Source organism: Ochotona princeps, chromosome 2 (assembly GCF_030435755.1).
Source record: "Ochotona princeps isolate mOchPri1 chromosome 2, mOchPri1.hap1, whole genome shotgun sequence".
Taxonomy (NCBI): Eukaryota; Metazoa; Chordata; class Mammalia; order Lagomorpha; family Ochotonidae; genus Ochotona; species Ochotona princeps.
This window is the reverse complement of record NC_080833.1, coordinates 14,752,012-14,776,861: the sequence shown is the minus strand read 5'-3', so window position 1 is coordinate 14,776,861 and position 24,850 is coordinate 14,752,012. Positions and strand designations below refer to the sequence as shown.

General features: G+C 46.2%; 1 protein-coding gene across 1 annotated transcript; it reads right to left on the bottom strand.

Moving 5' to 3' along the window:
- Positions 1–552: 552 nt before the first annotated feature.
- LOC101516325 (proproteinase E-like) lies at positions 553–19,753 on the bottom strand. The gene is made up of 8 exons (XM_058661025.1): positions 19,649–19,753; positions 7,391–7,477; positions 6,036–6,133; positions 5,783–5,911; positions 4,338–4,474; positions 3,993–4,135; positions 3,271–3,423; positions 553–630 (listed from the first exon to the last, which is right to left on the bottom strand). The coding sequence occupies exons 1-8, from the start codon at positions 19,751–19,753 to the stop codon at positions 553–555; spliced, it is 930 nt and encodes a 309-aa protein (XP_058517008.1).
- Between the last annotated feature and the right edge of the window lie 5,097 nt (positions 19,754–24,850).

Below are 24,850 nucleotides of genomic sequence, written 5' to 3'. Positions count from 1 at the left end.
GTAATTTACATTTTTAGATAAAATTTTATCTTGGGAGGCCTGACAGAGATTGTGTGTCCCAGGGATGGGCTATGTCTTGCTCAAGGGAATAGAGCAGCTCAAGGTCACAACTGAAACTGGAACCAGGAACTCCAGATTCCACCAGTGCCCTTCCTACTGCATCCCACTCCTGTCTTTACTTATTAAGATTCACTTATTTATGTATGCAAAAGGCAGGATGGCAGAGAGAGGGAAAGAACAGAAAAAAATTACCTACCTCCCTCCTCCCCCGACCACACACGCACACTTCAGGGGAATATCAGGAACCACATCATGTGCACAAGAAAGAAACAAACACTGGACTCTCTGGTCAACAGCCTGAAGCTGCTCAGCTTTTCAAATTCACCTAACTATGAAGTGGGTATGGGAGTCTTATAATGGAGGCAGATACCACAGAGAAGGGTGTCCATGCCCTAAATAATGGAAGCCTTGGGAGTGAATAGAGATCAAGAACATGAAGCACTGAGTCAGAATCACTGTGCTCCTTCCTGAGCTTTGGGGTCATCCTTTCTGTCACTTCAAGTTCTCAGGAGAGTCTGTCCCCACAATGAAATCTTGCCACTGCAGCAACACAAAGGTATCTGGAGGACACTGTGTGACATGGAACAAGGCAGAAACTCACAGACCAATACAGCTAATACAGTTTACAGAAATAGAATATTGAGTCAGAAGATGCTGGGAAATGTTGTAATCCAGATGTAAGACATGGATGTATTTCTCTCCATATACAAAATATGTTAAAAATGCATTGATTTGTAAATGTATTTACAAAGCAGAGTGACAGAGAGACAGAAATAACACACACATTTGTGCACACACACACACACACAGAGGTATCTTTTATCAACTGTTTTATTCCCCAAATGGCCAAAACCACCAGAGTTGGGGTAAGCAGAAACCAAGTGTCTGGAACTCTATCCTTGCCTCTCTCACAGGTGGTAGGATATCACAGATCTGCAAATTATCTACTACATTTCTAGGCCAATTGAAAAGGTGCTGCTTTGGAAGCTGAGTAGGTGGGACTCAAAGTGGAAGTACAATCAGGACGCACTGTGGCAGTAGCACTTTGGACAAAGGAAGGGGGCAATGGAGCACGTGACTACTGAGAGAGATTGGTATGTGTCCTCGCTAGGGCCATGGCTTCGTTCTGTGGAGTTCAGGGAGGAAATGAATTCAGAGGCTCAGCTGTGTCTATGTTTCTTCTGCCTGTGGGAGATTGCCCCAGGATCTCTGCCTGCTTTGCCTATGTGGGAGGTCACAGACACATGGCACACCTTGTTCCCAAGGAAACCCTGACAGTAGTCTCGGCTAACAGAAACTTCAGCCTGACCTGTTCACTGGACATGCAGTGAGAGTGGTGGGCTGCACTCTAGTCTTTCTTCTCTGTCCTTGGACAAGCTGTGCTGGGACTTTCCTGATAAGCAACTCTAAGAAGTCAAATGTGACCCACAACCTATTTGCCAGCCACATATGATGAATAGCTTTCAGTCTATGTGCTAACTGTTACGCTTATGTGAGTCACAGTGTACCTGCCTGTGATCTGAGGCACAGCTTCTAACTGTGAGTAAGGAAAGTGACCTGTGACTTGGTTAGAGGGTACAGAGTTAGGCATGCCTACTAGCCAGTTACAATGTCATTATTGAGTGGGAGAACTATCCCAGGACTATCCTTCTGCATTCCCCTTTTTCTACTCTATATAAATCTGTATTTGCTTTCAATAAATGGATTTGTTCAGTCAAACTGTCTCCAGTGGTTCTGCAGCCAAGGAACACTGTTGCCTAACCCCCTCCATGGTCTCAGGGCCCACTGGCAGGAATTAATCCCAAGAACGTGTTTGTTCTGCTTACATAACAGACATCATTCTGACCTCCTTAATCCCATGCTGAGCCCTGACGTATGTGCTTGTGTGTGTGTGTCTCCTCACCTTGAACCCAAGACTCTCGTTGGGTTGTCCCATTCATCAGTGCACTTCCAGCCATAAGTTGGCCATGGGCAAGGAGCTGGCAGTGCTTCCTGAATGCCTCTGACACGTGTAATTCTCTGTAAATGACTAATCACTTCAGAGCAGAATTGATGTATCCCTTCCTCAGAACCCTCCTCTGAAATAAGGAATGAATGATACTGAGTAAATGAATGACTATAGCCCTCTTCTTCCTGCAAGTCAGTGGAGGCAGAAACCCATGGTCCTTCAACCACCAGCCTCCTGAGAAGAGGCAGATTCGGTTCTCTGCAGGTGTCACTGTGTGTTGTGCCTGCATAGAAAAGCCATTGTTCTCCGAGAGACACTATCCTGGGGGACCTGCTTATCTAGTTGTCCTGGTACTGCCTCAGTTTCCATATTGAAAGTTTTGTGTCTGAGAGCCCACAGTCATAGACTAAACCCATTATGATTTCTTTCCTGGCCCCAAGGCTTTCTTGTCCTGTCAGAGGCTGACTCTGGTCTCATCTCTGCAAATCTTCTAAGATCTTCAGAACAGGCTAGAGAGGAACAGGTAATAAAGGAGAAAGACTCAACTTGCTCAGTGATCTTTATTTGAGGTTGTGGGATCAGCATGAACAACTGAGCTTGATCCCAGTGATCTGGAAAAAAGGGGAAGAAGAGAACAGTAGAGTTAGCATCAAAGGTTCTATAGTAAAAGAGAACTAGGGTCAACTCCGAGCCTGACCACTCATTCCCTGTGTGATCTGGAAAAGTGACTTCTCTAAGTCTCAGTTTCACCCTCTAATGGGGGTGGTGATCATAGTACTTACCGATAGGGCTCATGATCATAACATAACTAAGGCTCCCATCACAGTGCCTGGTGCACATTTAATGGTGTATCAATGGGGCTCACTGCTGTTATCATAGACAGCATTAACCCTTTGCAAACAATTGTCCCAAGACAGAGGTGTCAGCTTTCCCCATCACATCTCTCACCATACCTCACCATTACTGCTCATTTCACACCTCTCCCCTATCCTTCAACACAGGAAGTCGTGTGTCCTTCTGTCTCTGTGACAAATAAGAACCTGAACAGAGGACACACTGAGAAACTCTCCCTGAATAAGGAAGTGCAAAGCTTCACCCAAAGCCTGTGAAGTTCTGGGGACACACAGAGAAGAACACACCTCTCGTCCCTCTAGAATGTTTCCACAGCACATCACCCACTGCAGCCCTCACCAGGATCTGCCCTCCTCCCCTGTTCTCCAGCTCATCTCTGGAGAACTTCCGCTCAGTTGCCCTATCCTCACCTTCTCAATCCAACCAATGAAGCAACCCACACAAGTGAACACCGTGGGCTTCTTGTAAGTGTTGCAGCCATAACCAGAAACAAAGCTGGCCACACCACAGACCTTCCAGCATCCATCCTCTGTGAGGCAGTTGAGGGGTCCTCCAGAGTCACCCTGTGAAGATTAGAGGGGTGGGGTCTGAGCTACCATCTCGGCTGGAAGGAATTGTCCCTGACCTAGGGGTTACAGACACACCCACACTGCTGCACCTCCCCCCAGCCTCAGGCCTCATCTGGGCAGGAGCAGGGTCTGTGCTACCAGAGAGGCTGAGCAGGAAGGGACCCAGACAGGACCTCAGCACAGCCCCTGGCACCAAGAGAGCTCCAAAAGATGCCAACGCCCCCTGCTGGCAGCACCTTCCCCGCTGACTAGGAAGACTCAGCTCCCACAGCACAGTGTTTGAGGATCCCTGCAGAGCCCAGAGTGGGTGACTCAAGGTGTTGGTGCGAGTGTCCCTGCTGTGCTAATGGGGAAGCCTGAGCAGGAGAAGGGACAGTGATGGTCCCAGGAGAGGGAGCCTGTGAGCTGGGACAGTTTTCAGGGTGTGTGGGCTGAGCTGACTTTCTCCAAGTGTTGCCTACAGTGGAGACCCCCTTGGCAGTGGCTAAAACTTCCTCCACATCTATAGACATAGTAGAGGGACCAGGATGTTGCCTCACAATGACAAATGTGAGCCAACTTACATTACAGCCAGAGACTTCATATCCGCCAGCACATATATGGCACTTATTCACAGTGGAGCCCCACCAGTCCCACTGGGAGCAGTGTTCGTAGTCCACCACAGGCAGCAGCCCCTCCCGCAGAACATCTGAGACTGATCCACCAGCTTTAGGGACAGAGAGTAATTAGTTGGGAGCAGGGATAGGGATAGAGATGTGGCATTCCAGGTCCAGAGCTCTGCATATCCAATGGGGGATTCTCCTCCCCATTCCCCAACCCCACCATCCTGCATGCTTTGTGCACCATGGCATCATTGGCCTTGGCCCCCAGGTCCTGTCTTTTTGCTACTCTCCCTGGCCAGTACGTACTGGAGGTGGTGCCCCAGCCAGTGATGTAGCATTTCGTTCCATGGGGTGGGGTGTAGCCAGCAGGAGGGAGACAGGCAGGCTTCACTTCAGGTGTCAGCTTAGCGCTGTATGACAGCTTAAGGAGGGCGATGTCATAGCTGTTGAAAGGAAATAATCAAATGCAATACATTCTTCTGACTGAAATAGATCTATGCTAGGCCTTGGCTCCAGATGATCACCTCTTGGGGACCTCTAATGTTCCTTGGTCCCTAAGTTCACTCTTAACGTAGAATATACATTAGAGTTCCCTGCCCCTTTAGCATCCACCAACCCTTAGCTTCATAAATGCCCTGGTTTCCACAAATGGTCCTCATACTCCAGCTGCATCAGAAAATCCTGGAGGGCTGAGAAACCCAGGGCAGTGTTAGACATAAGACACAGAGGTTAAGACACGGTAACACACAGCACAGTTCTTATGTTCAAATTCCAGCTACTCTTCCCATTTTAGGTTCTTGCTCATGTGCAGGATGGGATAGAAGTTGATGATTCAAGAGGTTAGATCTCAGCGATCCACATGTATAACTGGGCACAATTGTAAAATCCAATATTTTGTTATCCCAGCTCTAGAGTGCTGCAGGCATTTGGTGGAGGAACCAATATACAATTTCTCTCTCTCTCCTCTCTACCTCTCTATCTTTCTCACTCTTCCTTCCTCGCTTCCTGTCCTTAATTCTCTCCTCTCCTCCTGATTTCTTGAAGCCACGTATAATATAGAAGCCTCTCCCTGGCTTTCTGAAGATGCAGTTACTACTGTCACTTGAGATACTTCCTGTGGTTTCATTTGTTTGCCTACTTCCAAAAAGCTCTGTGAAGATGGGACAGGATCTCCATAACAACAGTCCCACACTCCTGTACTGCAATTGCTGTGATTCTCTCATCACAAAAAGTTGAGCCTCTGGACACACAGGTGTTCACAGGTGAAGACTGAGGATGAACTCCCTGCCCACCAGTACCACCAGGAAACCCTGCTGCAGTTTCAGTCACCTTGACAAGTAGAAACATGAGGCCAGAACAAGGCATTGACTGCCCAAGATGTTCAGCGACACCCACAGCCTGATTCATAGTCCATTGCTCCTCCTCTGCCTATACAGCCAGGAACCCAGGCTGTGCTGAAGGAACCTCTACTGAGCACAGGACACCTTGGAATTGGGGAAGGGGTTAAGGGTCCTGGGCTCCAGGGATACTGAGCCCAGTAGCCCTGAGGGACTTCCTGCCTCTCCTTGGACCTGGGGTCCCCTGTGCAAGGAGGGAGGTTGGTGCTGTTGGTCTCCAAGGCTGTGCTCAGTGTGTGGGAGCTGAGTCCAGGTTGCACACACTCCCCACACTTCTTCAGGGTGTCCTAGATGAGCTGTGGCTCATGAAGGAAAGAATACAGGAGCCTGGTCTCAGGCTGGGAGTTCACTCACCCTTTGGCCGCATTAGCATTGTTGTATTCTTCATGTACATAGAACTTTTCCACAGGGATGAGCTGCTCAGATGACTCTGGTTCATTCAGGTTGTACCTGCCCAGCAGCACCCAATATGGTCCGCCATCTCTGAAAGAGAAAGGGAGGTCAGCCTGGGCCTATTGGTGAGTTTGTCATATTCACCTGCTGACCCAGGCTGCCTGGGTCTTACAAGGAGAAAGATCAGGGCAGGAATAAGGACAGTAGGACTCACGTGACACAGTGTGCTGCAGTCAGAACCCAGTCAGCGTGGATGAGGCTCCCTCCACAGATGAAGTACAAGCCTCCACTCTGTTCAAGCAGCAAGGTGATCTGGCAAGCCCCCAAGGGGAAAAAATAACATGGACTGAGATATCTACATACACAGTGAGGGCTAGTGTGTGGGTTGTGCACTGAGAATCATGAGAGAGTCATTCACAACAGAGGGCACTAGATCCTGCTAAGACACTCAGCACACTACCTGCATACATTCTCAACTGGATCTATCCCATTTCCTCTGGCTCACCGCAAATCTCATCTTCCCATTCCAGGCCCTGTGATCTCCTCTATGACTCCCACATTCTCTGCCCTCTAGAGCACCTCAAAACCTTCTGTCGCCTGAGAATCTCTAAGATCTTCTGCTCTCTTGGGCCTCATATTCCTGCACCTGAGCTCCTCCACTTCTCTTGGATCTTCTGAAGCATGACTCACCCTGACTCCTTTGCCTCCTTCTCATTTCCTACTCACTCAGATTCTCAAATGTCCCTGAAGATCAAGGTTGGCAAGACATGGCCCCTGGCTCCAGGCTGGCTGTGGTCTGTGTGTACACAGATGCTGACTGCACACAGGCCGCTCACTCAGGCACACATGCTCTCTGGCTGCTTTCCTGCTGCAGTGGCAGGACTAAGTCACTGCTGGAGAAGCCATGTGGCTGACAGGGCTGCAGCACTCACTCTCTGCTCCCTCCCAGAACATGCTTGCTGACCCTGCCTCAGAGAGTGTTCTAAGCTATGGACATGTTCTCTGTCTCTGTTGTCTACATGTGGCTCTAGGACACTTGATACGTGGCTGGCGCAGAAGAACTGAATGTTGGGCATGATTGGATTTATTTAATTCACATTTCAATATCCCGTGTGGCTAATGGCTACTGTGTTCCACAGCACAGCAAGCCTTGCCCTCGGTGCTGCCCTCTACTGCCTGATCCAACTCTTCACTATCTGTGCACCAGACCTCAGAGCCATGCTGTAGGAATCAAGAAACTGGAGCTGAGTCCACACCTTTGCCTCGACACAGAGCCTGGATCCTGTCACTGACCAACCCCTGGATTTAAGTCTTTTCTGACTCGAGATTCCTCTTTTTATTCACAAACAGCCTAATGAAGGTTGTGAATGGAACAGGTAATACTGCCATGTGAATGTTCCAAGATTCTAAACCTGGAAAGCTGAAGTGAGAACTGCAAAGGGAGCTGTGGGGTCAGATCTAGATGCCTTGTAATCTGAACTTGGTATCCAGTGCCCACAGTGGGAGTCAGTAAAGCCGGTATTGCTCTTACCTGCCAGGGCCACTTGTGGGGAGGGTCTACAGGCTCACCATTGACCACACGGCTGGAGGGGTTGGAGAAATGGGCGGAGGGGATGTGGATTGGTGGGTGTGAGCCTGGTAGGTGTGAACCTGAGGCTAGAGAGGAGATGAGAGGAGAATCATCAATCAGTCAGCCTCATAAACCCCAACAGGAAAGAGGACAGGGTCTCAGTAGTCCTGGAGTGCCACAAATGGGCTTTGTGAGCCCAGGTAGGCTTCTTTCCTTCTCTGACGATCAACACCTACCTATGAGCAGTGAGCACTGGGACTAGAGTAGGAGTTTACAGAGTTCCAAGGATGGAGATAAAAACACGACCTCAAGAAATGGAACCCAAGGAAGGGACATAAATGACTATCAGTGTCTTTCTCTGTCTCTCTACTCTCTCCATTTGAAATAAAACACATAAGTAGAATTTTTGTTTGAAAGAGTGGAGGCTTTGTGATAAAGTTTCCTGGGTTCAAAGGTTCAAAGCACAGAGACCCTTGTTCCAGGTGAGCCCCTTTACTTTTCAGAGGGTCAGTGTGTCTGTCGGTAAAATGTGAACAAAAACAGACCTTGTGTAGCAGAGAACGGATTACATGAGATTGTATGATAAAACACATCTCTCATTGTTCTGTGTAGCACACGCTAAGCACTAAGTAAATGATATCTGTTACCACAGTTGCCATTCAAGGGAGGCTGTTTGTAATGCAGCAGATAAACCAGAATAAGGCTGAACCACAAGCTATGAAGACAGTTGGGGACAGTGTGAGTGGAGAATTGGACCATTCATCAGAGGAGTGAAAATTCCACCCCATGCAGTCTAAGCACAGAGCCACACTCTTCACCACTCAGCTTTGTTCACTGCCTCACCAAGGACTCACTCCATAGCACTTTGTGCTGCTCCAAGCCCATCTACTGAGCTAGTCCATCCCTTGCCTCCCCCGCTCCCACTACTTCAGTTCCAAGATAAAATCCCTCACTGCTGTTCCCAAGGTACATTTGAGACTTCTATGCAGTCAGATGTTGGGAATCATAGGACCTAGGTTCAGGAGAATATCAGGGCTCCTGACTTAGGGCAGTATAGGGAGATCAGACTCAGGCTTGGGGCTTACCCAGGGCCACAAGGAGGAGGGAGCTCAGCAGCCGGATCATTGTGGATCTGGAGAAGAAGGGAAGGAGAAACGGAACCTGGCCTCTAATATAGGGCACATGGAGAGATGGAGGGGGCTGGAATGGGGTCCATTCCAGAACAGGTGGTAGAACAGCAGATCTCCCAGGAACCAAGGTCACAGTTCCATCCACTGCACATGAAGGAGTAACAGCCAATGAAAGTATCCAGCTTTTTTTGCATCATGTGCCCGCACAGGTGGTACTGGGTAGCCAACCAATAACACAGAAACAGAATGGAAATTTGGCATCAGAACATGCCACCTCCTTCAGGAAAGAACACAGGTGCTAGAACTCCTCATGCCTGATTCACACCCTGCCTGGGCCACTTCCTAGCTGTGAGACCTTGGCCTCACAGCTTCACTTCTCTGAGTGTTTTCACATCTGTAACATGGGATTCATGTTAATATCTCCCTCAATAAAGAGATCTTGTGCACACCTACTCGTATGTGGCTTAGGCACTGTTCTTGGGGCTTTAATCAACACAATATGTGGTCTCTGCCTTTCAGAAGGTTGAGACTTGGTGGGAGAGACAAAAAGAAATCAACCAATAACTGCAAAGGCTGAGTCCAGAAGCACAGCATGAAGCACAGGAGATGAGAAGGAATGGGACTATGTCACTTATAAGGAAGCTAGAGAAAATGCCATTTGACCTAAGTATTCAGGATTTGGTCGAGTCTTAAAAGAAAAATAAAAGCCAGTTATAAAAGATGCACCTGTGTTTGCCATAATAAAGACAGCACATGCAACAACTCCATTTCAAATGAAGTGCCTGTGTTTGAAACCCATCTCTGCTCCTGAATCCCACTTCCTGTAATGTGCACTTCAAAAGTCAGAAGATAATGATGGCTCAAGTACTTGGTTCCTTGTGACCCACGGATTCACTGAGTTCTTGATTCTGACTTTTGGCCTGGCTCAGTCCCATCTGCTACAGGTATTTGGGAGGAATGAATCAGTCAGTGGAAGAGCTCCTTTTCTCTATACTTTTCAAGTAAAATAAAACCAAAACTTTTAAAAAGATGTATTTGGGACCAGTATGCAGGAGGACAGTGTGGGGGAGTGAGGACCCTTACACAATGATAGGAGCCTAGAATAGAACTCTCATGGTCCTGGGAAGGAAACACCTTCTGACTCCTGGATCCTGCACTTATTGCTCTAGAACTGCTGCTCACAGGACTACCCTGTGAGTCTGAGGTCTCGTGACAGCAGCACTAGCAGAGGAACTCAGCCCAGCATGGCTCCAGCATCACACTACACTGCCAACATGAGAAGAAAGGACAAGCTTCTTCACTTAGCAAAAACTACCTCCTCTACCCTAACCTCACCTGACTTCCGGAGAGGCAGGGGGAGGTGACTTTTGATCTGTACAGCCCTAGGCATCTGGAAATAAAATAAAATAATACCATTTGGAGTTGCTACATGTCTTTGCCACAAAACACAATATTTTCAGATGCAATGAAAAGAAGCCAGGCTAGAGGAGGACAAGATGGCCAACTGTGGTGAGTTGGTGTAAGGTGGGGTGCGGAGAGAGGAGAGAGGGGGACTGATCCAGCAGAGGAACAAACCAGGAGACACAGAATTGCAGGGAGAAGAGCAAGAGGGTCACTGGACATCACTGAAGTAAGAAGATCCACACAGCTGAAAGGGTCAGCCAGAAAAAGAAAGGAAAGGCAGCACGCAGCGTGAAACTTGGTGAGTTGCGATCCCAGGCAGGGGAAAGTCAGTGGGAGTCTCAGCCAATCCAGAGAAAACAAGGGCAGCTAGAAAATTCTTTTACAAGTACCCATGCCAGTGGGGACCACAGACCACGGGAGTGCTGGAGACCCCAGAGGTGGCTAAAGGATTGAACATAGGGGCAATCAACCCACACAGAGGCAGAACTACAGGGAAGCAGGGCCACAGCAGTCTGCCTCCCAACAGGACAGCACCTTTGACAAAGAGAGTAAGGAGTGGATCCGCGCACTGGGGCTGGGCCACAGAGCTCTCTGACCCAGCTTGGGTCTGTTGGAGCCCAGCAGTGAGTGGCTTGAGAATCTGGCAGAATTCCCTGCTGTGCTCAGCTTGGCCCCCTGAAGCAGCAATGCCTCTGAGCAGAGTCTGCCAACCTGGGCAGAGGAGCAGGGAAGCGGGGTCACAGCAGCATGCCTCCCAACAGGACAGCACCTTTGACAAAGAGCAGTAAGGAGTGGAGCCTTGCACTGAGGCTGGGCCACAGAGCTCTCTGACTCAGATAGAGTCTATAGGGCCCAGCAACAAGTGGCTGGAGAATCCGGTGGAATTCCCTGTTGTGCTCAGCTTGGCCCCTGAGGCAGTGACACCTCTGAGCAGAGTCTGCCGACCCAGGCAGAGGCACAGGGAAGTGGGGCCACAGTAGCTCACCTCCCAACAGAACAGCACCTTTGAGAAAGTGCAGTAGGAAGTGGAGCCAAGCACTGGGGCTGGACCACGAGCACCCTGATCCAGTTGGGTCAGCGAGCACCCAGCAGCTGGGGGCTCCAGCAGTGCCGGAGACCAGCTCCAGCTGACTGAGAGCTTGCAAAGGATGCGTGGATCGGCGAGACTGTAAGAGGAAAAGATAAGACACGGACCACTATGGCTTGATGCTCATAATGGACAACTCAGAAAAGCTGCCTTCTTTATTTATACACAAATCATCACAAGCTTTTGCACAATATCCACTTCTTTCATTTTTACATCATGATTAAGAGAATACAAAAAACAATCCTAAGAAAAACATTTTCAACAATCATTACTCACTGAAACCTGTAATCACCTGGCTAAAGCCAGGAACTCCACAGATGGCAGTGCATGTGGTTACATAGTGACAAATGATTTATTTATACTTAAAATCAATTTTTACTAAACACAAACAAACTAATATTGCTTAGAATATTAAGAGTACAGAATTAAAAGATCATAAAAGGATCTTATAAAAGCATATAACATAGATTCTTTGCTAAATCTTATAATCAAGTCATGCATTAATTATCGTCACCTTCACCTAGTACTGATTCAATTGTTTTTTGTTCTTTTGTTAAAGGGCAGTGAAGGGGATCAAGGCAGCACAGCCAATCTACAGAGGGCCTTTACAAGAAACTTCCTTTTAGCTTCATAAACTGTTTTCTTTCCCTAAACATAAGTGCCAATATAAGATTGAAATTTTAAGCCATTTTGAGGGGGGTTCACATTTATTTCCCTTTAGAAGATGCCCCATATATTTTTGCTTTCTGTGATGAGAAACTAGAATACGTCATATCATGTGTTGTAACAGTTCAAGGCGCATGGTAAACAAACTCTTTGTACCTCCATGATTGCCATTAGTTGCAAGATATTATCAAGCCATTTCTTAAGGAAAACATTACTTATACTAGAGCAAATTCCAGGACAAAAGTGGGCACATAACAGGATGTTTGGAGACATTGTGGGCTCAATTGTACTATTGTATACTTTTAGCTGTGTGTCATAGCCTTACATCGCTAAAGATGTTTTTATCATAACATGATTGATCAATTTGAGGTGTCATACTAGTTACAGGAATCACCTCCCATTAGCAGAAAAACAGCAACAACACCCTCAGGAGAATTCTATGAAACATCAGAGAGGTAATTGAGGTCCATACAACGGGGTGAGGCAGCAATGAGGTGACCAGAGACATTCCGCCGGGCCTTGCCTCGCAGCCAGAAACTCCTCGTAGCCTTGCTAACCAAGGAGCAGTGCTCATCACACACCCATGCCATCCGACCCAACTGCATGGCTCCCCACACAACAGAATTCCCTGCTGCTTAGCACAAGCCCAAGGGGTGGTGGCACCACTGAACAGAGAGGCTACCAATTTGGGCAGAGGCAGCGGTCAAACAGGGAACACAGCAGCCCACTTCCCAAGAGAGGAGCACATTTGTGAGAGTGCAGTAGGGAGTGGAAACGCATGCCCTACATCTACCCTGAGCAAAGACAAGAAGCCCCAAGGCTACAAAGTCTCTTATCTAAACTATCCCCTTGAGCATACGCAAGACAACACCTAACCAACAAGCTGCAGGGGAACCAGGTTGCAGAGATATACACCTAGGGGCAAACAAAATGATCCAACACCCCACCATTGCCTACTGTTCCCAACTGAGCAAAAAGAATTACGCTTCTGCCTATACTCCATGCAGTAGTAACTGGACCACACCCACTCTAGGCTACAGCACTGAGGCCAGAGGCTGTGGACAAACAAGTCAGAGGCTAAAATCCCAAAATGACAAGAAACCACACACAATGAGAAGAAGTATCAAAAAAAGCAATAACTCAGAAGAAAGATCAAGCACTTCCCCCCAAAACAACCAAAAACTAATCTCAATCTCCGAGATGCAAGATGAAGACATGGAGGAATTAACAGATAAGGAATTTAAGAAAATAATAATACAATTCACCAGAGATAGCAGGAAGCACTGGGAAGAATTCAAGGAATTCAAAAACCAGGTCATTGCAGAAATAAACCAAGTCAAAAAGGGAATCCTTGATTTAGAGCACAAAGTTGAGAGCTTAATCAACAGAATGAATACAGCAGAGGATGGAATATCAGAAATGAAAGACAATCAGAATGAAAGTCAGCAGCTCATCAAACAGCTGGAGACAAACCTGAACAAAGCCAACAGGTCCATTCAGGAAATGAAAGACAACCTCAAAAAGTCAAATATTAAAATAATAAGCCTTCCCAAAGGAGTGGAGAAAGAGATAGGTTTGCTACGGGTGCTCAATGAGATATTACAGGAAAACTTCCAGAACAATGGAAATATAAATCAAGCACAAATCCAGGAAGGACAAAGAACCCCCAACACACTCTACCCAACGAGATCATCACCCAGATATGTGGTCCTCAAGCTCTCCTCAAGTGAATACAAGAAAACTATTCTAAGACAAGTAAGAAGAAAGGACAAGATTACTTTCAGAGGAAAGCAAATCAGAATTATGGCCGACCTCTCAGAAGAAACACTCCAAGCAAGAAGAGAATGGGGTAAAATCTTTCAAATCCTGAAACAAAACAACTGCCAACCAAGAATAATGTACCCAGCAAAGATTTCATTTGTATTTGAGAATAAAATTAAATTCTTTCACAGTAAATAGAAACTCGAAGAATACGCTAGCATGAAACCAGCTCTAGAAAATCTCTTTTGGAAGGTGCTAAACCCAGAAAGAAAAATGAAAACCAAAATCAAAGATGGCAAATGGGAAGATCCCCTTCCACTAAAATCCATACGAGGAAAGTCAATCAATCAGAGAAACTAATAGATGCAAATACACACGTACACACTTACGCTCATGGCAGCTCAAAATCATAACCTCTCCATATTATTCCTAAACACAAATGGCCTATATTCACCAATCAAAACACGCAGATTAACAGAATGGATCAACAAACAGAACCCAACCATCTGTTGCCTACAAGAGACACATTTAACCAGAAAAGACGCTAAGAAACTGAAAGTGAAGGGATGGAAAAAAAGATATTTCATGCCAATAGACGAGAAAAAAAGGCTGCAGTAGCTGTTCTACTCTCAGATGACCTAGACTTCTATGTGACAAACATCAAAAGAGACAGAGAAAAACACTTCATATTGCTAAAGGGAACCTTCCACCAGGAAATGATTTCCAATGAAAAAACTACGCACAAAACACAGGTTCACCCAGCTATGTGAAGTAATTTCTGATGGACTTAAGAGGGGACATAGACACACACACACAATAATCGTGGGAGACCTCAACACCCCGTTAACACCAATAGACAGATCAACAAAACAGAAACTTAACAGAGAAACAGTAGAACTCACAGAGACAATAAAACTAATGGACTTGGCAGACATTTACAGAACCCTCTACCTCACAGACACAGAATATACATTTTTTTCAGCAGTGCATGGCATCTTCTCCAGAAATGACCACATGATAGGGCACAAAGCAAGCCTCACTAACTTCAAAAAAATTGGAATCATATCATGCACCTTCTCAGACCACGAAGGAGTGAAACTGGAAATCAATAAATCAAAAAACCCCAGGAAAGATGCAAACACCTGGAGGCTGAACAATATGCTGCTAAATGAACAATGGGTCAGAGAACAAATAAAGGATGAGGTAAAAAAATTTATGGAAACCAACAAAAACTCAAATACAACAATCCAAAACATCGGGGACACCGCCAAGCAGTGTTGTGTGGTAAGTTCATAGCAATAGGCGCCTATGTCAAAGCCCAAGAAAGAAACCAATTACAAAAATTAAACAAAAACCTCCAGAAATTGGAGAAACAGCAACAAAAAAGACCCTACAAACAAAAGGAAATAAGAAATCATCAAAACAAGGGAGGAGATAAACCAAATAGAAATGAAAAAACTATACACAAAATCAATGAATCAAAAAGCTGGTTCTTTGAGAAGATAAACAAAACAGACACCCCACTGGCCCGACTGACAAAGAAAAAACAAAAGAAAGCAAGAATTAGCAGCATCAAAGATGAAAAAGGCAATATAACAACTGAAACCACAAACATTAAGAAAATAATCAGAAACTATTACGAACAAATGTACTCCAACACATCAGAAGATCACCAGGAAATGGAAAGGTTCTTAGACTCCCACCACTTACAAAAACTTAGCCCAGAGGCAATAGAAGACCTGAACAAACCTATAACTGAGGCAGAGATCAAATTAGTGATTAAAGATCTCCCAAAAAAGAAAAGCCCAAGTACAGACAGTTTCACTGCAGAATTCTACAAATAATTCCAAGCAGAGCTAACCCTAATCCTCTACAAACTCTTGAAAACAATCGAAAAGGAAGCAACCCTTCCCAACTCATTCTATGAAGCCAACATCACTTTAATCCCAAAACTGGATAGAGAACTAACAGAGAAGGAAAACTACAGACCAATCTCACCGATGAACATAGATGCTAAGATTCTAAAACAAAACCCTAGCCAATAGAATCCAAAAAAAATATCAGACAGATCATTCATGCGGATCAAGTAGGATTCATCCCTGGAATGCAGGGATGGTTCAACATAAGGAAATCCATAAATGTGATACATCACATCCAAAAACTGAAGAAGAAAAATCATATAATAGTATCAATTGATGGAGAAACGCTTTTGACAAAATCCAACACCACTTCATGCTAAAAATCCTAACCAGGGTAGGCATAGATGGAACAATCCACAACATAATCAAAGCAATATATGAAAAACACAATGCCAGCATCATGCTGAATGGAGAAGAACTGGATCCCTTCCCACTGAGATCTGGAACAAGACAAGAATGTCCGCTATCTCCACTGCTATTCAACATAGTCCTAGAGGTACTCGCTGAGGCCATAAGACAAGAAAAAGAATTTAAAGGAATTCAAATTGGAAATGAAGAAGTCAAGCTTTCACTATATACAGATGACATGATACTTTGCATAGAAGAACCAAGAGACTCAATACAGAGCCTGCTAGAACTTATATGAGAGTTTAGTAGAGAGGCAGCGTACAAAATCAATGAACAAAAATCAACAGCCATAGTGTATGCAAACAGCCCCAAGATGGAAAAAGTACTAACCAGTAGAATACCATTCAAACTAACAGAAATGAGTAAGAAGTATCTAGGAATAAACTTCACCAAAAACGTAGGGGACCTCTTTGAAGAAAACTACAACAAGCTTAAAAAAGAAATTGAGGAAGACTTCAAAGATGGAGCAACGTCCCATGCTCCTGGATAGGTAAAATCAATATCATTAAGATGTCCATACTACCAAAAGCAATATACACATTCAATGCAATCCCAATCAAAGTACCCAAAACATTCTTCACAAAACTCGAAAAAATGATTCAAAGGTTCATCTGGAAACACAAAAAACCATGAATAGCCAGAACCATCCTGATGAATAGTAAGTTAAAAGGGAGAATCACAGTTCTGGACCTCTGGACATACTATAGGGCAATGGTTATCAAAACAGCCTGGTACTGGCACAAAGATAGAGAGGAAGATCAATGGAGCAGAATAGAAACATCAGAAGGGAGCCTACACAGATACAGCCAAATAATCTTTGACAAATGGACAAACGAAAATCCATACAAATGGGAAGGTCTGTTCAATAGATGCTATTGGGACAACTGGTTGACAGCTTGCAGAAACAAGGTGATAGACCCACATCTCTCACCATACACTAAGATCAAATCTGAATGGATAAAAGACCTAAACCTTCATCCAGAAACCTTCAAACATTTGGAAGAAAATATTGGAAACACCCTGCAAGATTTAGGTGTAGGCCCTGACTTTCTAAAAAGGACACCAAAAGCAATAGCAATCAAGTCCAAGATAAACAAATGGGACTACATCAAACTAAGAAGCTTCTGTACAGCAAGGGAAACAATCAACAAAGTAAAAAAGCAACCCACAGAATGGGAGAAGATCTTCGCGCACTACATAGGTGATAGAGGGCTAATCTCCAGAATCTACAAAGATCTCCAGAGAAACCAAACACCAAAACAAACAAGCCACTCAAGAAATGGGCACGAGAATTGGGCAGACATTTCACAAAGGAACAAACCCAAATGGCAAATAAACATGTGAAAAAATGCTCAACTTCCCTGGAAATAAGGGAAATCCAAATTAAGACATCAATGAGGTACCACCTAACTCCAGTTAGAATGGCTCATATACAAAAACCACCACCAACACTTGCTGGTGAGGATGTGGGGAAAAGGGATCCCTTCTCCACTGCTGGTGGGAATGCAAGTTGGCGCAGCCTCTATGGAAATCAGTATGGAGAACACTCAAACCACTGAAAATTGACATACCATACAATCCAGCAATAGCATTCCTTGGAATATATCTAAAACATCTGTTACACGAGAAACCTACATGCACCCCTATGTTCATAGCAGCACAATAATAATCGCAAAAACTGGAAGCAGCCGAAATGCCCATCAGTAGAGGATTGGATAAGAGAGCTATGGTTTATTTATTCCATGGAATACTATTCAGCTATTAAAAAAATGAAATGCAGTTCTTTGTGGCCAATTGGGTCCAACCAGAATCTATAATCCTAAGAGGCATGAGCCAATCCGAAAAGGTTAGATACCACATGTTTGCCTTAATTTAAGATGAAATGATGTCAATATGAAAAATAGTACCTGTAAAATATTATCTGAAACTCAAACAGCCTGTGTCACATGCAAGACGATATTGTGAAGTAACCAATGAACCAACAATCAATGTGAGTCAGACTGCTTATGATTTACAACAAAGAACTGTAAAACCTAATACATTTTTAATACCCTATGTTATGGAGAATCAAGATGGCAGAATAGGGTAAGGACACATTTAAACGGACAGAAAAACATTTAATCAGGATGAAGCAGAGAGGACATATTTTAGGAAATAGGAAAGGACAGAACAACAGCAGAGGGGTGCCTGGAGACTGACAAACACAGGAAAGCAGCGTGCACAGCAGTGTGGTGTTGCAGTGACTGATACTCCAGCACGGCAATCTGAACTCCACCAGGAGCCGGAACTCCACCAGCAACCAGGTGGGAAGGGACTTTCATTGGGAGCTTAGGAGGTGAACCCAGACAAAGAACTGTCCATCTGGCTGGTCGGTTTGATTTGACCAGGAGCAGAGACAGAGCAGCGATCTGCTGTTTTTGGTTCAATGATCCCAACACCTGCTTCCAAAAGAGGAATCTCAGTTTGTACCTGGGCCAACAGTGTGGTTTTCAGCTTAATGCCTGGCAGTGCAACAAAAGGCAATACTGATGATGGATGGCTCAGGACAGAGAGCTTGAAGTGACTATTGTGGCTCTCACATTCCCTTGCTCATAGTTTTAAAGATCACAACAGGAGCTGGAAAGTCCCAGAGACTGTGAGAAGTGGCTTTTGTGGCAGTCTACTCAGCTCCCGCACTGTAACTTAGGCTGATAGTTCCATTTGTGGATTTCTAGCTTGGGATTCTTGTCAGAAATGATTGGTGCCATGGAATTTTTCACATACCAGTCACAGGCTGAAGTAAGAAATAGAGAGAAATTTGTATGCTGGGGACAGAAGGGTTCATCTTCTATGTAATGTAGATGTACAGTGTGTGTGTGTGTGTGTGTGTGTGTGTGAGAGAGAGAGAGAGAGAGAGAGAGAGAGAGAGAGAGAGAGAGAGCGCATGTGTATCCAAGAAGAGTCAAGGTATGAGCTCTGGGTGTGTGCTGTGCTCAGTGCTTGCAAATACGGGAGAGGAGCAGGGCACTAAGCCTTATCAGAATACACCAGATGTCAGGGGAGAGCACAGGAAGGTGAGTAGCCCCTGCTCACAAGTGGACAGGTGGCTCTGAGGCTCCCAGAGTGCACTGGTGGGATGGGGCCCTTTGTCCAAGACATTGCCTGTCCTGGTTACTTTTCCTTTCTCACCTTGACTCTCTGCTGTCCATTCACTGGTGTCATCACCACTCAAACACAATCCCTTCCTTTGTCAATGAACGAAGAGAGATGCTCAGGAGGAGAGGCCAGCACACCAAGCCAACAGAAAACCACAAGGTTTGCAAGAGACTGGGCTTTTGGTGACAGATATATGCAGCTGAAGTAACCAAACAGTGGCTGCTCCTCTTTCCAGCTTGGTGAGAAAAGCCACAGCCTCTAAGGTTGTATGAATGAGCCAAATCTTTACTAACACACTACTCTCCAAGGACAAATTCCATGGGAGGGGCAGATGAAGAGTCAGGTATGGCCAAGGCATGAGTACACAACACTAGTGAGTGAGTGAGTGAGTGAGTGAGTGAGTGAGTGAGTGAGCGAGTGTGTTTGTAGGGGTGCATTGTGTGTGTGTATGTGTGTGTGTGAGAGAGAGAAAGAAAGAGACAGAGAAAGAGAGAGCGTGCCAGGCCATGTGCATTGACATACCTCATGTCCCAGCCCTGCAGAGCAGCTGTGAATCAGGGATGCATGTTTCTCCTGTCTCATTTGGTTCCTCCCCTACCTCAGTTTCCCCTTCTCCTCCACTGCCCCAACCTGGGCACTTGACTAATCTCTGCAGACTCATCCCAACCCATGCCACCCCGGACTTCCTCATGGGGTTCTTGCTCCTCTTCAGTCCTTTCCCTTCAGAAGCCACAGATCAGCTCCAACTTGGATTCTGCTGTACTCTTGTTGAAAATCCTTCTGAGGCTCCTTGTGTGCCTCAGAAACCTGCTCTTCATAATTCTCTGCATCATCTGTGTCCTCATTTCTCATCGAACCCCCATACGTGTATGTTCCCTTTCTGCGGTGGGTGAGATTTTCACTCACCTGAAACAGTAGGTGTGTGTCTTGGAGACAGGAGAGATGGGAGAATAGAGGGATCATAAGCGCAAGTCTCAACTTACACCACCTCCTTGGATCCCACCTGTCAGTCCTCAGCTGGCCCAGTTTCACCAGGCAGCAGAACCTGGGCTATGGAAACTGGCATAAGACCTCACTGTTCCTCACTGTCCCCTCTGTCCTTGACCCTGGGGGTTTCTCATCATTTCACTCATTTTGGAACCAGATAGCCAGATTCCAATCAATTCTCTTTCAAGGACTCAATACTTCTGTTTTGTGGTATGATCCTAACTGCTTCATCCTAGGAAGAAATCCTGGAGGCGGTGCAGGGCAGAACAAGGGAAGAGCAGGCACTGGAGTCTGAGTCTTGGGCCAATGCAGCCTCTCATATGGAACTCAAGCCTTACAAGATTAAAACCATCATAACTTGTGACTTAGCCTGGCTTCTTTTCATTGCATCTGAAAATATTGTGTTTTGTGGCAAAGACATGTAGCAACTCCAAATGGTATTATTTTATTTTATTTCCAGATGCCTAGGGCTGTACAGATCAAAAGTCACCTCCCCCTGCCTCTCCAGAAGTCAGGTGAGGTTAGGGTAGAGGAGGTAGTTTTTGCTAAGTGAAGAAGCTTGTCCTTTCTTCTCATGTTGGCAGTGTAGTGTGATGCTGGAGCCATGCTGGGCTGAGTTCCTCTGCTAGTGCTGCTGTCACGAGACCTCAGACTCACAGGGTAGTCCTGTGAGCAGCAGTTCTAGAGCAATAAGTGCAGGATCCAAGAGTCAGAAGGTGTTTCCTTCCCAGGACCATGAGAGTTCTATTCTAGGCTCCTATCATTATGTAAGGGTCCTCACTCCCTCATACTGTCTCCCTGTAGTTTCATTTTTTTTTCTACAAAGGCATATGTCACAATGTACATGGTCCACCTTAATGATCTCAGTGTTACTCTTTACATCACAGGTGACCCTGGTTCCACATGAAGTCGTAGGCTGAATCATTAGGACTTCAGCACAGGAATCATGGGACGATACAATTACATGCTATGAATAATCTCAGAAAAATGAGGTGGTATCTTAGAGAAGAGCCACAGTTCACCTTGGGTTTGGAACTGAAGGGAAATAAACTGCTCTCTCTGCATGCCCTGTGATTGGCCTCTATGACCACCCAAGCCAGAGTCATTTTAAGGCCTGGAAGCGAACAGATGACTCCTCAATGAGGGGACTGAGGAATAGTTGATAAAAGTGGAAAAATAGCTGGAGAACCTCACATAGGATGATGATCTCTGAATCTAACAACAGCAGAGGGCTGAGGCCATTTATAGGCCTGCAGAGGCTTAGAATAAAGTTGCTGAGCTGGGAGCAGTGTGCTCAGCAGCAGTGAAGAACTGTAGGAAAGAAGGCACCCATTGCCTTCCTGGAGGCTGTGAGGAAGCAGGGGAGAACAGAGGCCCCAAATGTACTCTCATCCTGTCCTGTCTCCAGGTGGCACCTGCCTTTGTCAGAATGAAACCCTTCAATGTCATTATTCTTTTAGCCAAAAGGGTTCCAGGGCAACAATGGGAACAGAGAGGGACAGGCAGGTAGAAATGCAAACTACTCATGCTGCTGTGTCCTTCTGAGCTGTGAGTTCCAAGGCTGAGCTCCTTGTTTGTCTTCTTGTGGGACCATGAGTGAGCTTGGAATCATGTAGATGTTCAACAAACACTTCTTGACTGTGTGTTTGTCAGCAGGGTCATAAAGTGAGAGCAAGGACAAGGAGCTTCCCACCACCTGCCCCATGACCCCCCACCATGGGTTGGAGGGTTGCTCCCACGCTGGCCAGTTCAGCCTCAGGAAGGCTGAAAATACTGTTCCTGTCTTCCCCTCCCCCCTGTGCCATTACCTAAGACCCCTTTACGTTCCAAGCTGAAGTGGTACCTTCCTCATGCAAGAGTCACCTGCACATGTTTCTTTCATGTGTGCCTTCTGGGAAAACTTCCTCCCACACACAGGGCACTTGCCTGGTCTTTACTTCCCCACCCTGAGGCTCTACTACAACACCTAATGTGTTAATGGGGACCTGTAGGAACATGGCACTAAAGACTCCTGGCCTGGAGACCACTATATGTGATTCTCAGTGAAAATAACATGTTTAATATTTTGAGGGATCCTGCAGGTAGGAACCATTTGACCTGTGTAGCTCTTGAGTTTCACACTCATGTCTGGGTATTGATTCTTTGTTGGGTGCCTGTAAGTTCTTTTTTGAGAGCTGAGGCCAGCACAATCCACAAAGCAGACAGAATCTCTGCTTGGTGGGCTTCTTCCAGTGGGGTCATTTGGTCACAGGACAACTAGTTCTGGGAGCACACTGCTGTCCAGGGCCCCAGCCCTACCGGTGCTACTGCTGAGCATCTCGGGGACAAACAAGGGCCTCCAGAGAGTCCTGTGTGGATGCCAAGGCCAACTGCACCTCCAGGGAGGGAGAAGAGGACATCTGGGGAGTCCTTTAACTTCACTTGTTCATTCGTTCTCTGAAAAAAATGTTGTTGACGCTGCTCTGTGCCAGGCTCCCTTCTAGACCCTGGGAATTTGAAGATGAATGAGAGAAAGTTGGGGCTCCCAAGCGCTTCCCTGCTTGTAGAATCCCTGCTTCAAAGGAGAAAAAGAAATTCCATGGATCCCCAAGCTCCCATTCAAAGCTGAACTTTCACTCTACAGCCAGACACAGCTCATAACCCCCCAGCTGAACCTCCATGTCCCAACCAGAGAGCAGTTTGCTTTGCTTCAGGCTGAGGCCTAGAGCAGATCTCATCCCTGATGTTCGCTGGCAGCTCCTTCTTACCATGGGTGGGGGGAGGGCAGTTCTTCCACTGAGATTTCACTAGCCTCTGCTATGCAAGAAAACTTTCAAAGGGGCTGGTTGTGGTGTAGCCAGTTAGGCTGCTACTTGTGACATCAGTTCTCCTTAGGACCCAGCTGCTCTGCTTCTGCTGAAGCTCCTTGGGGATGTGCATGGGAAAGCAGCAGAAACTGGTCTAAGTCCTCAGATCACTACATGGAAAGGAGTTTCTGGCTCCTGGTTTTGACCTGGCTCAGCTGGAGCTATTGTAGGCATTTGTGAAGTGAACCAGTGAACCAGTGAACCAGCAGATAGAAGATCTCTCTCTCCGTGTGTGTGTGTGTGTGTGTGTGTGTGTGTATACACATAATGAAATAAAATAACATTGTCTCCTCCCCCATTCATTTGGCAGGGTCTGACCACAAGGCCTTGAAGATAAGTTCAATTCAACAGGGACTGTAGAATTTGCAGGTTAATCTGTCTGGAGACCAAGCAGAGAGAGAGCTAGTGTATCTACCACTGGGACTGTACTAGGCAATGTTAATTGAGTAGGTGATGTATTATTCAGGTTGGGAGCGTTTGAGCCTCCTTGCTATTGGGTTAATCCTGTCAGGCCAAATAGCAACAAAAACAGGGTCCTAAGCCAGTCCTGGGGTTTCTCTACAACAGGAATTCCCAGCACATGCCCTTGGAATGCATAGTGTTGGGAATTCCTGTCAGATCCAGATGCTCCACAGTGGGCTCAGGCTCTGACCTGCTCTTCTGCCCTGAGCCCCTCTTGCCACTATCCTATTCTTCAACATCTCAAGACCTGGAGAAGGGCTCTGAGCTCAAAGCTGAACAAATGAACAAGTCCAGGCCTGGAGGGAGTTGGGCCATGGAGGGCAGGGCTGTTTTAATCACCACATGAAGAACTTCACATCTGCTCCACCTGTGACCACTCACTGTCCTCGGGCACACAGACTCGTGTCTGGAGGGGCAGATGCCACCGTTCACCTCACACCTTCCACCACTGCCTCACCCTACACTAGGACACGAAAGTGTTCCAATTAAAGGCTGTGTGTGGACAGGGACACTCCTGAGAGGAACCTGGCACCTCTGAGAGCCTTGGGTGTGGAGGCAGTGGGGTATCCAGGAGGGAGGTCTTGGGGTTCCTTGACCTTATGCAGAAACATCCCTGGAGGTCCTGCAAAAAGCCAAGCTGAGCGCTGTTCCCAGAGCAGCCAGGGAGGAGTGGAGTCTTTGCTACAATCCATCTGAATCAAAATCACGGCATCCATACTGGGTACTGCACTACCCCATGCCCAGGGTTGGCCTCATGTGTTGTTCTAGTGCAGATGTACTCTGACTCACTATGCATGTGCGCCTTCCCTGTCCCAGGACAAGCCCCTTCCTCTCTATCCCCACAGACCCAGGCTCTGCCCAGGTGACCAAACTCAGTTGTTTCCTTTCTCCATAACCCCTCCCATTCTCCATGCAGCACCCAGGAGAAGAGTTTCGCAAAGTGTGAATCAGATCTGAGCTCCTTCTGTGTTATAGTGCACCCTCCCCCAAGCCCCGCAGATCTGAACAGTGGGCTTCTCCTTACCCTTGGAGCATAGACTGCATGGTGCTTGAGTCTCACACTGGAGTGCCTTTCTGCAGTGAGGCATCTTCCACCAGGAGGTCCCCTACTGTGCCTCAGTTCCTCTTAAATGTAGCCAATTGTCCCCATCTCTGGCTAAACCAATCAGTTCATAACTACCAATGCCTTCCTGGTAGTGAAACTAACAAAGGAACATCTGCTATAATTTGCCTCTTTCTTAGATTCTTCTCTTGATTCCTAATTGCATTTTGGATGACCATGGTGCTGACATCACCTGCTGTGAATCTGGCCTCTATTAGTGAAAAACAGCTTCTGTCCTCCCTTCACCCATCCACCTTTCAGTTTATCTGTAGGATTTGTCCAACTCAAAGTGTTAAGGTGTCAAATATTTTCTTCAGGAGGATTTAGGTTGTCTGTTCTCCTTTAGATGAGCCTGTAGGATGGTCTGTGCTGTTATGAGCAAAGGATTTCCCTTTGCTCCTTGCCTGACACTCTAACCATGACTGCTTAATGAACCTTTAAAAAAAAAAAAAGATGACATCTCTTGAAACACCTGCAGCCCATATCAGAGTGCCTGCCTTTGGGTCCCAGGATCATTCCCAATCCAGTTTTCTGCTAATGTATATTCTGAAG